The sequence below is a fragment of the Struthio camelus genome, chromosome 10, assembly GCF_040807025.1.
Source record: "Struthio camelus isolate bStrCam1 chromosome 10, bStrCam1.hap1, whole genome shotgun sequence".
NCBI lineage: Eukaryota > Metazoa > Chordata > Aves > Struthioniformes > Struthionidae > Struthio > Struthio camelus.
The window spans coordinates 26,618,769-26,635,158 of NC_090951.1; the positions used below are offsets into that span (position 1 = coordinate 26,618,769).

The 16,390-nt window shown below is 43.9% G+C and overlaps 1 protein-coding gene across 1 annotated transcript in view; it reads right to left on the reverse strand.

The window, feature by feature from the left end:
• PLEKHG4 (pleckstrin homology and RhoGEF domain containing G4) overlaps positions 1-16,390 on the reverse strand; it is a 117,875-nt gene that overhangs the window by 54,970 nt on the left and 46,515 nt on the right. The window contains exons 5-8 of the mRNA XM_068955459.1: positions 11,897-12,112; positions 7,513-7,636; positions 6,347-6,440; positions 1,482-1,568 (exon numbers count right to left, since the gene is read on the reverse strand). Coding sequence (XP_068811560.1) covers positions 1,482-1,568; positions 6,347-6,440; positions 7,513-7,636; positions 11,897-12,112 — 521 coding nt within the window. The remainder of the gene's footprint in view (positions 1-1,481; positions 1,569-6,346; positions 6,441-7,512; positions 7,637-11,896; positions 12,113-16,390) is intronic.

Below are 16,390 nucleotides of genomic sequence, written 5' to 3' on the forward strand. Positions count from 1 at the left end.
AAAACATTCCAACAGAAGTGTCTCTGCCCCATTCTCAGCTCTCCAATCACCACAGTGGCTATTTGCTCACAAATGTTTTCCAGACCTTGACATAGACACTTTCCTTCTCTGAAGCTGCAGAATCCCAACAGAACATTTCATACCCACCAGAGAAACAGATAGGTGTTCCTGAAACCACACGCAAACCAGTCAAGGCACCAGGAACTAAGGTGCAGACATTTAACCCTACACACACACACACCACAAAATTTCTACTTCCTTATGAAATGAAGATGTTGCATCCAATTCCTCCCACGTGCCGATGTCTTTATTAGTCTTTGCTCTCTGTTCCTTTCTACCACACTTCGGATTTGTTCAATGTTTAAATAGTGTCTCCTGTAGCTCTCCCTGCACGAACGTGCACCTGCACACAGCCCTTTCTCATTTCAAGTTCTTTCACACGGGAGCCAAGAGGAAAAAGATTAATGGCATTTGTTATCCATTAGCCTTTCAGGGCAGCATATTGCACACACAGCCTTCTCCTCCAAAGCAAACACAATGCTGTTCACAATGTTTTCATGCACAGAAGTCAAAAGGGAGGTGCTGGCCTCTCTGAAGTCAACAGGGCTTCAGTTGGCACAGACTTTCAGTCCACTCTTGTAGCTCTTAACATTCTTCAAGCAGAAGGAGATGACTAAGATGTGGAGTCTGGTGCTCTGTTCACTCACCACAGACAATTCAGAAGTGGCTGCGGCCGAAAGCCTATGTTTCTTTTTCAGCTGTGGGATACCAGGGCAGATTAAACTCAAGTGTGGGTGTTAAGTGGGTTGCAATGCTTTTCTCTCCCCCATTAGCACCTTTTACTAGCCTTTCCAGACATTTTAGCTGCAAAGGCAACACCACACACATATACACCTCCTCTTCCCCCTCTTGCAGAAATCAGCCACTTACAGCAGCAGCTATGAGGAGAGGATGCATGTGAGATATGCAAAAGCCTCGGAAGCAACAAGTTCCTTCACAGAATAGAGTCCAGGATTCAGCATAATGTGACCTCTTCCTGAGCAAAAATTTTCCCCTTACCAGTAGGAGAGCGTGAAAAGCATTTTAATTACTGTTAGTTGGGTAGGACTCCTCAGTACAGCTAACCAACCAGCTAATCCCTTCTCCCTCCAACACACACACACACACACAAACACACACACACGAACCCTATGCCTCAAGACAAAGACTCCAGTAGACTGACGTAATTATGGAGCACATATCAGTGATGGACTCAGCAACAAAGAAACATAGCGTTACTGAGATACGTTCACTTGCATAAACTTTACAATCCCATAAATACCACACCCATAAGAGACCACACCCATAAAATACAGAACACAACTACACCAATTTCATGTGACAATAATCATACATTAGTGTACAGAGAAGTCACTCTTCAAAGAGTTAAATATAAGGCATCAGCAGCTCCCCAGCAACCCCTGGACTAATGGTTCAATTACCTGTCCTGCTGTTGGCTTCTCCATCCGAAAAGTGAGATCTCTTTCAACCAGAAGCAAGACTCCATGAATACAACGAGGGTCCATGTCCTACAGCAGAACAGAGTGCAGATCCATTATCTAGCTGCCTGGCATGCTAAGGAGAACGTACCATTCATTTTAATTCGGTACAAGAAACTGCAATTTACTCTTCAAAGGTATTTTCAAAGCCTGAAAGGCAGTCATCAGCTATAGGGAAGGCCATTCTACGGGGCACTAAGGCTATGTCCTAAAGGTAGGCTGTTTCAGATCAATTAGTCTTGGAGTATTTAAGGAAGCAATGAAGAGGCCAGGTCTTGGCTGTACTAAAAAAATGCTGCCCTCTACAGAGGGAAATGTCTCAGGAAAAAGAAAATGAACCATGTTCAACGTCCAATTTTTTTCCTGATAATTTCCTGAACACTCCTCCTAACTGAAAGGAAGTTTATTTCTCACAGTGCCAAAAACGTCGTCTTGTCTTTACTTACTGCCAACTCACAATCAAGGAGTCGCATCCTGTTGCTAGTGTCTAACCGACAGAAATTCCAAATACAAGGGACGTCTGGCAGCTGTAGTTCAAACTCTGTGATCCAGGAGCAGCTCTCCCATTATAGAAGCACTCTACAGGGAAGTGAGAAACAGGCACAGAGAGCAACAGCAGGGACAGGGAAAAGTAGCAGAAAGATCCATACTGTGGGGAGACAGGGCTCATTACAGATATGATGCCTGGATCTGGATAGCAAGGAGAATGTCTATGTATAAAGTTGTCATTCTGCATGGTTAAATAACAGCTATCCCATCAAAATGTCATAGGAAAGTCTTTGCCTCTGCAAAGATCTTGGAAATAAAACTGCCAAGCAACAAATCCTTTTTGATATTGCTCCAGCTGTAAGGAACCTGCCATGCAGCAGGCCATGGAAACAAGAGAGCTCTGTTAAAACAAACGCTCCAACACTGTTTAAGATTTAATATCAGATATGAGCAGCAGAGTCAGAGTATGGAGGTAAGTACCTATTACCCAGCAGAGACTGAGCCACCTAACCTGACAAAGCAATCAGCATAGCAATTAAGAAACAATGCCAATAGAAGGAGACACAATTCTACAAGTGAAAGCAGCAGGAGAGATTTCAGAGCAAAGATGTCTCTCTCATCTAAATGCTGAAAAGGGATCCTCCTGAATGGGCAAGAAAAAAAACCAACTGAAATGCCTCTCAAAACAGTAAGCGAGGCATTTCATATCTGAAATAAATTTGTTTCTTCAAAACAAATTATTCACATATTCAATGTTATCTGAACACTGATCAAAAGGCCATTTTATTGCATAATTATGCTAGATTAGGTAAAGACTAAAGTGCATCCAGAGAGAGGATGGAGAGGAATTATAGCTGTATCAGCAGCTCTGAATTTGTCTGGTGAAAAGTACTGAGGGACAAAGACTAGACACAGTTTCAAGACAGGTCATGGCACTGAATATTTAATATTCCTTTTTTCACACCCCTCTTCTACTCCAGCAGAGTCATGAGATCATGTGGTGTCCATACCATCCCTTGAAATTTTCTGCAGCTTTTTGCACAATCTCTTATCACCTTTTGCTAACAAGACCAGTTATCTAGAAGCAAGAAATAGAGCCCCACACATGCAAGTGAGCTCCTCACCTCCCCAAACAGGCCCAATGTGGACAGCATAGGATAGAGGGGCATCAACAGGATCTCAGAAAGGAGCAGGGTGAATACTTGTCTTATTATTTTTAAGTATGAAAATTAAGTACTTTCTTCTGTCTTTCTCAGGCAGAAGCTTCACACCATCTTCTGGTTTCTTGACCCAGATGAAAGCCCACAGCTAGATTTAACAACACTGGCACAATCTGAAGCATGGTCTGCCAGGAATGTCCATGCAGACATGGCAGACCCCAAATACCACACACTGCCTCATTTAAAGTGAGCACTACTAATAGGGTAAAGGGGTAACATCAGCCCAAGAAAATTTTTCTGTACTTTTCCAATAATAGGACATGCAAATGTACCCCTTGAAGAGCAAGGCTTATGAAGAAGTGTTCTGCTTTGAACTGCTAGTGTCTCTCTTCGTCTTCATAGCACACTCTTCCCTTCCCAATCCAACATGCAGATGCAGCGGATTACAGGATTAAGCATTTGCACTGGAATGCAAAACTCAAACCAGAATCCTGCTCTATAAAAACTCAGGCAAAGGAAAACCCTGCAGACATTTGGTTTGCTGAAGTCTGGCACACACATTCCGCTGTCAGTGTCCAGCCTGCTCACTGACCAAGAGATTGGCCCAGTTCTGTTGAACAACAAATTTCTGAGCATGCTTCGCAGCTCCTGGAGCACTGAGGTATCTGGTGACAACCTGTGATGAAATATCTCAGTAGCATTTACCTCTGCACAAATCCCTGCTCGTTATGCAGCTTCCCACAGGAACAAGCATGATCTGTTCTTGCAACACGTACACGCTGTGCGTTTCCATTCACCTCCATACAAAGCTGCCAGAGTTTCTCCTGCTCCTTCCCAAGCTAGTTCTGCTGCAGTGCTTCATTCTGCCTCTCCTCCTTCTACTCCCAGGACTGTCTGGGACAGACAGAGATTTCCAGCAGTGCCCCTCTACCCATATTCTTAAAAAGGATGGAAGAAAGTCTTGCAGGACCCAGCTCCCCCCGCCCTGAGGCACAGGGGATGGAGAAACTGTCACCAGTTCACTAGGTGGCTCTAAATAAGCAACCCGCACTCTCCCAGTGCTACAGGGAAAGCTAGCTGCAAGCACCAGAGGTTGTCTCTTAGCACTTAACAATTCTGTTCATGCATTCATTTCAGAAAGGTGGACAAGTGGAAGAAGCATTTCCTCAGACTGACGCGTTTTGACGCAGAGACCTGTGGAATCAACCTCTTTACTCCCCAGAGAGGATCTACAGGGTTAACAGATCTGAGAACTGCAGACAGGAAAGGACTTTGCATTAGGTCATCTGATCCATTCTTAGTCATTGTGAAGCAGTGCACTTCATTGTTGAGTCAAGAGGAAAATGTCCCTTCAAAACTGAATAAGCAACACTGGATCTCAACATTTAACAGATGTCACCAACACTTCCACAGCAGGCTTCGAAAAAGCCATGTAATTTAAATCCTGTTGCTGGAGAGAGCAGAACAGCAGAGATGAGCTGCAGGGACAGTCTGCCAGAGATCAAGAGACACTGGGAGATGTGTCAGGGATTTCAGAAAGGATCCCAAGGAGATGGTCTGTTCTATAACCAAAAGACCTTGCAAGTAAAACATACTGACTGTGCTTCTGCATCCACTGGCCAGCAAACCTTGCTGTGTTCTAGAAAGCCTATCTTGCCCAGCTATATTTACAATCAGTTTTCTCAACTTCTCTATCCTCATTTCAGAGCGGATGACAGCACTGGGGTGGGTGGGATCACAGATGTGAATGCTAACAACCACCAAAAGGCTCAGAGGAGCCAAGGGATTATCTCTGTGCAATAACCAGACAATGAGCTAGCTGAACAGGTCTTGTTTATGGAGTCTGTGTAGGAGTCAAGGCAAGGACCAACAAAGGACAAGCAGGGCAATTAGCCTCTATCAGTTACTGTTACCTGGAACACACATTCAGCTCTAGCAATGTGCACTCTCTTCCAGTACGTTATCCCCGTTAACTACCTGTTGCATTACCCTGATAATGAGCTGCACGGAGCCAAAAAGGCATCCCAGCAAAATCTTATGCAGGCAGTGCAGAAAGCTTCCCCCCCACCCGCCCTCTCCTCCAGAGGGTAGGGAACTTAAGCCAAAATGGCTTTATTCCTGCCATGCTGTATGAGACTGAGGACTCGTTTGTGATCCAATAGCACCATGTCTCAACATGCTGCTGATTTCTAAATCATCCCACTAAGACACAGCCATGCAACCTACATGGGCAGCAAAACATTTAAAAGCTTTGGCAAGCCCGCTGCCATGGCATAAAATAGAAGATGCTTGTTACCTCTGCAGCACTGGGCAAGGCACCAGTTTACTCCTTCACCACAGAGAATGAGTGCACTGATACAGCTCACAGCTCCACCCAGCCCAGGAAAGAGGAGGACAGACTCTGACTCAGCCCGAACTCTCAGATGTGTCACTGAAGCACATAAACCACACAGATACCAGCCTCATTAAAATATTGCCCTGTTCCAGTTTGCAGAATTTGAGTCCTGACAGACCTAAGTTCTGATTTAAAGGAGCACCTGCTTAAACAAGATTAGTCATAACTACGACCCAGCATTTCCTTTGGCTTTCTAATAGCAGCAGATGGAAGCAATCTGGGACCAGTGGCAACACAACCCACTTGACTGACATGAAAGTCTTTGACCTGAAGCAATATAGAGTTACAGCATGTCCGATTCCAATCATTCACTGACATCCACATCAACAGCTGCATGTGCTTTTCCACCTGGTATGACAAGCAGCGTCCTCCTCCCTCTCTGCCTCTATTCTTCTCTGCGGTGGGCAACGATCCCTGCATATTTTTCAGAGTTCCTCAGTGCAGTGGACACCATCTCCAGGCATATTATCATGACAGTCTTTAGACTTGGGTATGGGGCTCTTCTCAGCCGAGACAGAAGAAAATCTGAAGGTGAGGGAGGGGCTCACCCCTAATTCAGACTTGCTTGGGTTTTTTGTCTTGTTTGCAGCCTGGCAAGTCCAAGTCATCCTCCCAAAATTGGGTTGGGTGCATTACTCCACCTCCCAAAGACAACTGAAAGCCAGGTGGCAGACAGAGACATAAGTGGCAGATGGAAATATAACATCCAACTAAGACAACAAGCCAAAGAAACTAGTGCTCCTCTGCTCAAGCTAAAGACTCACCTGCAGTATGTTGAAGGCCTTGAAGAGAGCAGGAACCGGTGAACAGCGACGAGCATCCACAAGGACAGTCAAACCCAAAGCTTGACATTCTGGTCTGCAAGGACAGAGAAAAAGAAGCCACGTTTGTCACCAGTGGACCAAGGCTACTGAAACAGAACCCTCAGTAATGGCAGGGTGAAAGAAAGCATGGTGCAGCTTTGTAGGGACAGGCAACTAACTGACCACCCTTTCTTAACTAAAATATGTAAATGGAAAACATCACCTGCATTGCTCAGTTTTTACCTTTGCTATTTCTATCTGACTTCCTTTTCTCCAGTTCCTAGGATACCTCTCACCCATTACAGAGATGCTAATCCCCTTTCTGGGTGATCTGCACAGAAAACCAGTTCTTCCTAAGTGCAGCTCAGCTTTACTCACACTACTTCACAAGAATAGCTATTCTGGATCATACCCAAAGAGGTCTCCAGGATCGGATGCTAAGGAAGAAGCATAAGAAACAACGCACAAGTAACAGAAACTTTCTCATGGGTTAACCCTGCTCCCTTAAGAAATCAGTGATTTAGAGGCTTCAGATTCACTGACAGAGAGTTAGTTTTACCCCTTAGTACTTTAATTATCTGAAAGTGAAAGTCTGAGTAGAGCTTGTGGAGAGCTGAGGCAATTTGTCACAGTGGTGCAAGAGTAGCTGTAGCAAACTCTAGTCTGCAGCCTCCAAAAAGGATTCTCAACCACAGGCCAGGGTAGGTTTCCTCAAGCCTCCCTCCTTTCAGCCTGGAGGTGGCCCCCAAAGACTATTTTGTAGTACTTTTGTTATGGAGCTGCTGCATGACTACCCCATCCCACTCCCAAATCCCATTTTCTGAGCTAATGAAGAACAGCAAGAATGGTTTGGATTCAGGATACTGCATGAAAACATTCAAAACCTATCTAATTCTATCACAACATGTGCACAAGGTGTACATAGCACAGCCAAAATGTTTACTGTACACAAGCCAGTTTGCCCCAGCAGAAGATTCCCACCTATACAATTTTAGGACCATCTCGACCAGCTTCCTATGCCAGTAAATACAGCCTGTTCCACTCACTGCCTTAGCTTCTGCACCAACAAAAGACAAAGCAGAAGAGGCAGCAGCTGTCCCCTCTGTCAGACTGCAAGTACCACAAACCTAGGGATGCTATGCAGGTACAGGAGGAGGCGTACAAGCTCATCGGTATTGCAGTGGGGGTTTAACCAAGCTGTGTTCCTTGTTGTTATTATGGCCACTGCACGTCCCGATTTATCTCTGGTACCTGTAAAAGAAAAACATCACATGAGGAAGTCAAACTAACAAATCCTGGTTCCAGGCATACATATCTTGGGAGACCCCTACTACCACTCTCATCACATTCTCTAGAATGCCCCACAGAGGTAGAGATAGTGTATGCTGCAGATCACAGTGGGTTATAAATACGCTTCCAAAGCACCTGGCTGCTGCCCAAGAGTGAAGTAGCTGAGCTCTACTTGTCCTTCTCTGAGGGAACTTGGACTGCTCTCTTCTATGCAAACACACATTCTTCACAAAATATGAAGCGGACTAATGATAATCCCACCACTGGCTTTTGAGAAGAGTAAGAATCTCATAAACCCAAGACAGACAATCCAACATTCACTTGTGTTACAGTATTACGCATGACCCCAGACTGCCCACCACAGCCACGTATACTCTGCCTACCTCTCACTTCTTTCCTGCCCTACCCCCCAGAAACAAGCATACAAGCTCTGTAGTGCTCCTGGGCTCTCAAGGAGCAAAAGAGGTCCAGATACCACCATGAAAGAGCTTATGAAAGAGCTGAAGTACTGACAACAGTGACCTGGGCCAAAGCACGGCCCAGCTCAACGCAGTACAGTTCAGATCTGCATGTTCTCATTCCCCTGGCCTTCCACAGGATGATCGTTTTGTTAAGCTGATTGCTGTTGGACAGATAGAATTCAGACAGGTTTGCAGACAGGTTAGGCAACATGTGTTACCTAATCAGATTCAGCACATGCATTCCAATTTGAGCCCAGCACATAACCTGACATCTCTTCCTGCGAGAAAAATCCCCATGCAGGACCCCTGAGCTCCTCCTTGGAGGATGCAGGGTAGGTGGCCCAGGAGCAAACTCTCCCCTCCCTGCAGCTCTGAGAAGGGCAGAGTTGGTGCCAGGCTTCCATTAGTTTCAGGGCTGGTTCAGCGTGCAGGGAATAGATAAGGTACAGCACGAGCACATCATGAGCGCGCACAGCTGAGTTGTGATGTGCTGCGGCAGGGGAAAGCTCTTTGCTTCAGCTAACCATGAAAACTGTTCCCTGCCCTCTGCTTCCAAAAACCACAGACACAGCTTATCACAGGAACTGAGTCTGCTCTAGGAGCTCCCAAAACTAAATGATATTCTGGCTTTGGGCTTTAGCCATGATATGTACTGAGAGCCACAAAGGGAAAGACATAAAAGCAATGTTTCTGGAATTATGTCCTACATACACTTCAGATGCAAAGGACAGATAAAGAGCAGGTGGAGACACCAGTTCAGAGACCCAGAGCTGCCTCCACCGTTCAAAAAGTAGGCAAGGCCCATGGATTGTGTCTGGTCAAGTGACCAGCATTCTGCAATCCTGCACGTCACTGTGAAGATAAGCAATTTGGATAACGGTAGGGACCACACCTCTATTGTGTGAAAAGTAATTCACAAAAGCAGAAGTCATTTCCTCTCATACAAATAGTATGAGAGAAAAGAAAATTCCCAAGAACAAAACAAAATCAGAGGCCTAAAGAAAGCTATGCTTTTCTGTCTCTTCCATACTTTATTGGTACCACACAAAATAACTGTCCTTGACTTCTTTCCCCATCCTAGAGGCAAGTATGTCAACTGACTGGTGAAATAGATACAGATGGACAACCTCAAGCACAGAAAATTTCCCTGGTGTGATCTCAATCTGTCCCTAGGATGCAACCTGAGTGACGGCCACAGGCACAGATGGGCAACATTTGAAAGTGGGGCTTTCTGATTCCTCTCAGGAATCAGAACTGTTAAACAGGCTTTCTCTTGCTAACAGCAGGGTTCATTTTATGTGTGATCCAGGAGCAGTTTTACTACTCCTGAAATACCGTACTCTGGACAGTATACGATCAAAGAGCGGGAGAGAAAATAGAAATAGCTTATTAACATACATTGGTTTTGTAAGCTAAGAGGTTCAGCAGAAAAAAAAAAAAGGTACAATAACCACGTTCAGTAGAAACTTTACTACTCTGAAGCATCACCTTTTGTTCATCAAGAAGGCTGGGTACTACTAGAACTTGATTAAAGCTCTTACTTGCATGTAGGACCCTGGGAATTATCTGAATAAGTCAAAAAAGCAACCACAGCTATGAGGGCTGGGTCTCCCACATGGTCATCTGAACCAAATGATTCAAGAGCACAATACGTGAATGAAACACTTCTCAAAGGAAAGTTTCTTCCTAATTCCATCAGTTACTAGTTCATCAATTAGTTATTTCCTATTCCTTATAGAATTTATCCTTCCTAATGCAACTATCATATTATTACCAATGTATAACACTTAGCATTTAACTGAATGATGAGGGCATTCCCTCAGGTGTCCGTCCTTTTATATTCCAGTGGGTAATCCTCATGCATGAGGAAAGTTGTTAATCAGTCTGATACTGCTTCTACAGAAAATGTTATTTCTCCCTTAGACCAAAGTTCCCTTGGAAGTGGCATCAAAACCAAACCTTATTTCTTCAATGCATTTCACAGGCACATCCCTCACTCCCATACTCAAATGCATTTGAAGTGTTTAACACTTGTCACAGATTCCAACCTTAAAGTCCAAAGGAACCACTAGAATATTAGATCACTTTTTTCATAAAGACTTCTCTCTCAAAACCAGTAATTTCTTCGGCTGAGGTACACACCATAAAAACATCCAGTCTGATCAGCAGACCAATAGATTAAAACACTCCTCTGGAATTTGTTCTCACAATTTATCTACCAATGCAAAGTTATATATTTGAATGTGCCAGGACTTACCTCTGCACTTGGTTTCTCAATCTATCTTTTCCCAGAATACTGAAAAAGTCTTTTATTCATTCTTGTTTAATATTTGTATGAGGTCTTTCACTTCATTCTCAATCATATTTCTAATGAGATAAACAAACCTTCAAGCCTCTCACATAAGGCATCCTCTTCAGCTGCATGAAAGTGTTGATGCCCCCTTCCGTGCCACCTCCAGCTTTCACTATTTTCTTTCAAAATGAAGATATCAGAAGAAAATGAGGACATCACGCTGTTCTGAACAGCCGAAAGTATTTGAGAGGTTTCACCAATGAGCATAGGTAAAAATCACGTTCTTAATCTAACTCGTCATTCCCTCTCCTTTACACACCTGAGGTCAAAATTGGTCTTGCAGCCTCAGCACTCAGTGCGAGAACACCCTGCGCTGCCATTCTGCTCTCCTTCCCATCCCCTCCATGCTAGGCAGGTCTGTCTTCCTCTCAGGACAGCTTTCAACTCAAATGTGGCTCCCGAGCTGACTGAATACAGCTGTCTTCCTGAACTGCACTGGACCTTCCTTCCTGACCTGCTCTTGCTAGCTACGGAAGGAAGCAAGCCAGCATGGGCTGCTTAAGCAGATGTTGCCAGATGGCTCCATTTCTCACTATAGCACCGGAGAGGCAGATCTCACTTCCTCTGATTAACTTGACGTTTAGTTAAATACAGACCTCTTGTTTGGGCCCCGCACACCAAGCAATACTGGCTGCTCTATCCAACAGCCTCAGCTTTGTTTACCACTCTACCAATATTTGTCTCATCCGGAAGTTTTATCTGCAGCAATTTTATACTTGCTGCCACATCAGATGCACAAACTGAATAACGTTCAACCTACAGCTGATCCTAGCAGAATAATTATGAGAAGTCCTCCCTTGATAGCTGTTTCTCTCATCTGCTGTTTAGCTATGCCTTCATTCATTCCACATGTTGCTCATCTGTGCTGCATTGGGATATTCCTTTCAACGCTATGCTACGCAGCACGCAATCAAATGTTTTATAAAAATGTATTGTATTTATGCAGCTACATTTAATCAACCAAACTTCTAATTACAAAGAACAAAACTGGTTTTACAAGAGCCCTGTCAAGTAGCATCTTCTACACTCTGACCCTTTAATTATCTACCAAGTGCGTCAGGTTCCTATTGTCTTGACCAGGTCTGATGTCAGGCCCACCAGCTCATCATTAGCTGGATCCTCACTCTTCTCCTTTTGGACCGCGAGCATGAGCTTATAGAAGTGATTTGGCATTTCTGACTCATAACCTTTTAAGACTCTTGGGAGCAAGTTAACTTTCATGAAAGTTCCACTTGTCTTTCCCATCCAGAAAGTTTTACAGAATTCAAAAAGCATTGCTTCTAGAGAGGTTTGGGTTGAAAGGAACAGGATTTGCACCAGTCTCTGCAATGCTGCAAACAGATGCACATTTCCATTGCCCTCCTACACCACCACCCTTCTCAGGGGCACTTTGGCTCAGCTGCTCACCAGGCAGGCAGGCAACTCCACTCCTGAGCACTTCTGGGTTCACATCCTTGACTATGGTGGGGGCAGATCCACCACCCCAGGCAGTCCCAGAAGCTGGGGGTGTCAGAGGAGTAACAGCTGTTGAGGTTTCCTGTAGGGCACAGACTCTGTCCACTGGCTTCAATGCATCTGAGTCAGTCGCTTCTTTTATCGTCTCTACTCCTTCCAACATCATCCCTGCAAGAGAAGCAGAAGTCAGAAGCTAGAGCATAGCTTCATTCAAAGGGTGCCAGGTAAATCCCAGGCTGGGGAAGGACATGCCCCCTGCCCCACGGTTCTTCCATTCCTAGTGCCAGTAATATGCGTGTTACAACACTGAAGTTCCTCTTTGAAAAAAACCAATTTATTATGAAGTTTGTAGTTACAATTCATTTAGGATCAGGACCACTGTATGCTCAAAGTCATTTTTAAAGGTAACATATCAAGCAGCGTACATTTGCTGGCAGCCTGGAAGTCTGGAGCGCTGGAAGTCCATGGCTAAGCTCCAACAGTTCGAGCACACTGAAGGGATAAACCAGCTCCTGACAAGTAAAGCCGTTCTACTTGTGCAGAAGTCCCTGCCCCCGCCCCCCCCCCCCCCAAAAAATTTTCACATTAGCCCTTGAAAATAAGAAGCTAGCTCAAGGTTGACAAATCAGCTGGGAATTAGCCAGCAGAGAGACCTTGTTCTTCTCTTCCAGATTTTTTTAATTAACAGTTAATGTGAAAGGCAAAAACCTACTTTAAAACTCTGAAGAATAGAATGACAAGACCAATCAGTTCTGTTTGAGAACCAGAGAAAACATTTCCTTTGCCTGACACCTCAGCTCTAAAGCATAAGTTTTGAGAATCATTTGCATCCAAAATTAAATATCTTAATAACTGCAGGAGAACTAATGCTAGTTTCCTCATTTTGAGCTTCAATTTTCATGTAGAAGTAGCTGGAGAGAAGAAAAATTCCACCTGTGTGTGTAAGGAGCATTGTTCCCCATTCCCCAGCATTATAAGAATTAAAAGCTCACAACGCATCTTTAATATCCTAAGTACATAGCTAGGGTATCCCTCTGTTTAGCCGAAAGATATACTAGAGAATAACAGCTATACTTTGCTGCAAATCAAGACACTTAAATATCTACCAAAGAAATCAACCTCTCTTCAGGAAAATGAAGAGTGGAGTGTTTATTTGCTTGCCATGAAGTCACACATTTTAATTACTGCTTAAAATTGACTTAAACGATCCTACCTTCCTGCTGCATCAACACTGCTGATACTTGACTCAGTTTATTTACTAACAAACTCAAATAGTTCATTAAAGACTAGGACTAGGAACAAAGCAGTCCTTGAAGTGGCTTTCAATACAAGTTTTAGCAGCAAGGGAGGTTTACAGGTTGAGGCTCAGCCCAAACTGCTTTCAAAACTGCTATAAGTGGGCGAGAGAGGTGCCCTAAGCAGCATAGCTCGCTCTGCAAAAACATCAGGCAATGGTGGGAAATGTACATGGCAGCCCTGCCATGATATCTCTTAGGAATGAAGTGGCAGCTCCTTAAAGCTAGAAGAAAGAAGCATCTTGTTCAACCCACCAGACAAGGTTCTAGTGGTAGAGCCTTTTGCCCCAAGGCAACCTCAGTGGAGCTGTATTGCCTCCAAACTACATAAATCTTGCCCAGACTACAAAGAGCAAACAAAACAAGCTTCAGTGGCCCAGTTCAGATTGGCACTCACCACCTCTCTCTCTCAACAGGCACAAGAACACTATCTATGTTATTTGCAAGCTGGGGTGGGGGAAACTTACTTACTAAAGTCAAAATTGTAGAACGCGTAGGATTACATCAAAAAGCAAATTGAGAACTGGGACATCTGAATTTGATGGGTTTGTAGGTTACACCTTTCCCTGAGGTTAAGGAAGTGGCAGAGGAGGATTTGCTTGTAAGCATTTCAAAGAGACATTAGCACTTTTCCTGCAAACTGTCCCAGGACCAGTATCATCTATGATAACATCACATAGTAACAAAAAGCAGATTGGAATGCCCTAGCAGGTGCTGCTGAATACATCCCAAAGTGGCTTTTCACACAGTTTCTTGAATATCAAGTTATTTCCAGCACCCAAGTATAAGAATTTTTTCCAGGTCTGCAAAGCCCCAAAATTCACTTTTCCTTAAAGCTAGTCATACAGGGCAAAACAGCAGTAAGATTTTTTGTAAATGGAACCAGTGGAAATTTTTAAATCCTCACCTCAAAACAGTTGGCATTTGGCTTAAAATCCTTCTAAGCTACATCATATTTGTGCAGAAAATAAGCCCAACTTGTTATTAGGGGTGGGAGTAAGGCGAGAAAGTCAAGGGATAAGGAAAAACTTGTAGACATGGCAAATTTGATTTCCTAGTTTGAATGTGTTTTTTGATGTAGTCAGCTTTAATAAGTAAGTTCCTCTGTCTTGCAAAGGACAAGCTATGCCTCTGCCTACTACTATTGAGGTATGAACTGTAGATCTGAACTGGACCAGTGAAGCTTAAGAATTGGCTTGGTTGTTCTTCATAGTTTGGGCAAGATAGATACACATAGTTTGCACAGGTCATTTATATGCAGGTCATTTCTTTTGGTTTACAAACTGAGATAAGTCTTTTTAATTGTAATGCCACAGCTCGACACTGTCAAAATCGGGCCATAAGTATGTCACTTCTTTCAGCTAAATCCCTAGAGACATCTAAATTGTCTTTCATTAAAAATGTATTCCACTCATGCTCCAGAGGGGTCTGCCATTACTGAATTCCATAGCAGCAGCCAAGACTTGCCCTATGGAGCAGCCAGAACATCACGCTTATTATCTCAAACACAAAGCTGGACTTTGCTAATTTTAGACAGAAGAAATGGGAATATAGAAAAACAGACAACAAGCTCCTAGAGTCATTTATAAGGAGAGTGTATGCTCAGCACTCAACACAGCCTAAGACTTCTGAGGCCCAGACCTGTGTGGACATGAAGCCAAGCCAGGTTCAGCTTGGTCAAGAGTGTTACCAGCCAGTACTTGCTTTGTGGCTCACATGAAGAGCTTCATTCAAGGGAAATGGATGCCCATAGCATGGTTATTTACTGGCATACATCCCCCAAGAGCTACAGACGGGCAGAGTGTGACCTCTTTTCTCTGCACGTGAATACTGGACACTCAGACAAAGGCAGACTTAAGAAGTCACAGCTTTTGAGGGGACCCTTCCTTTTTGCAGATTAAGAGTACAATCACTCAGCTTGTCACTCCAAAAGTATCAGAAATCTCATGGGTGGCCATGATGCCTGACAACAGTGAGCCTGCCTAATTATGGAATTAAAATATTTTGGTGCAGGTGTGAACTAAACAGTTCCCTTTTGATTGATGAAGACTCTAGGTCCATTAGGAGGACACATTAAGACATCAGATAAAAAGGGGCTTTTGGACACTTCAGAAAGTAACAATTGTGTTTGCAGCCTAATGGGGTAGTGCTGCAGCAGTGATAAAAGGTTTTTGTCCACACAATCCAGCACCACTGCAACTTTTACACTGGCTACAAGGCCCACGTAGATAGGCTCTTGATCGGTTCCTCCACAGGGTTAGACATGCTCTAGCAATGAAGATCTGCACCTCAGACCCTTTCAAGTGTCCTCATTCTAATATTTCAAGCCTAGGTAATTTTCCTAGCCAGGGATCTCGGGGAATGAGAGCTGTTGAACCGGAATGGCATGTTTCTCCCACCCCCGCCACACACATGCACTTTTCTCAATGCGATCTGCATACCTAGCTACAGCTTTCCAGAGTCAACAAAGCTAGGTACAGTCGACATTGTCTCTGTGTGGTTATACACTGCCTGCCTACAGCCTGGTGCAAGAGGCAGAGAGCTGGATTGACAATTCTTCTGAAGGAGCACAGCTTCACCATAGGAACCCAGCCATCAAGAAACCTGGGCCACATCTACTTGAACCTGAAATTAGATTGCATCTGACTTGAAAGTAGATGCTTAATTTCTCTGTGCCTTCATGTTCCCACCTGAAAAAATAATATTAGCTCTCCCACTCAGGTTAAGTAGCCCCTACTTGAAACATAACCAAGCTGAAGAAAGCATGCCGGAGGCAGAGAGAGAGGGAGGGAAACCCTCAACCCTGCAATTTGCTGCTTACATCACTTACCAGCACCCATCTTTTTTGATCTTCAGGTCACGTTACATAGCTAGTATTTTCTTATGGCATCTGCTTCTGCTTCATCTGGTCACAACTATCTTCCTAAAGCCAATCTTCAACTATGAAAGCCTTATACAGTTATACATTCTGTTCTCACATATTCCTAGAGCATGCACTTAAAATGCGCACACCACAAATGTAACAGTGGGAGGTCACCAGCAATTAGATTAACTGAAATTAAAAATCCCGTATACTGGAACTGTGTTCTATAACGACTTAAATTTGCAAAGAAGCGTTGGAACAAAATACCTACAATAAAGCCATCTGTGA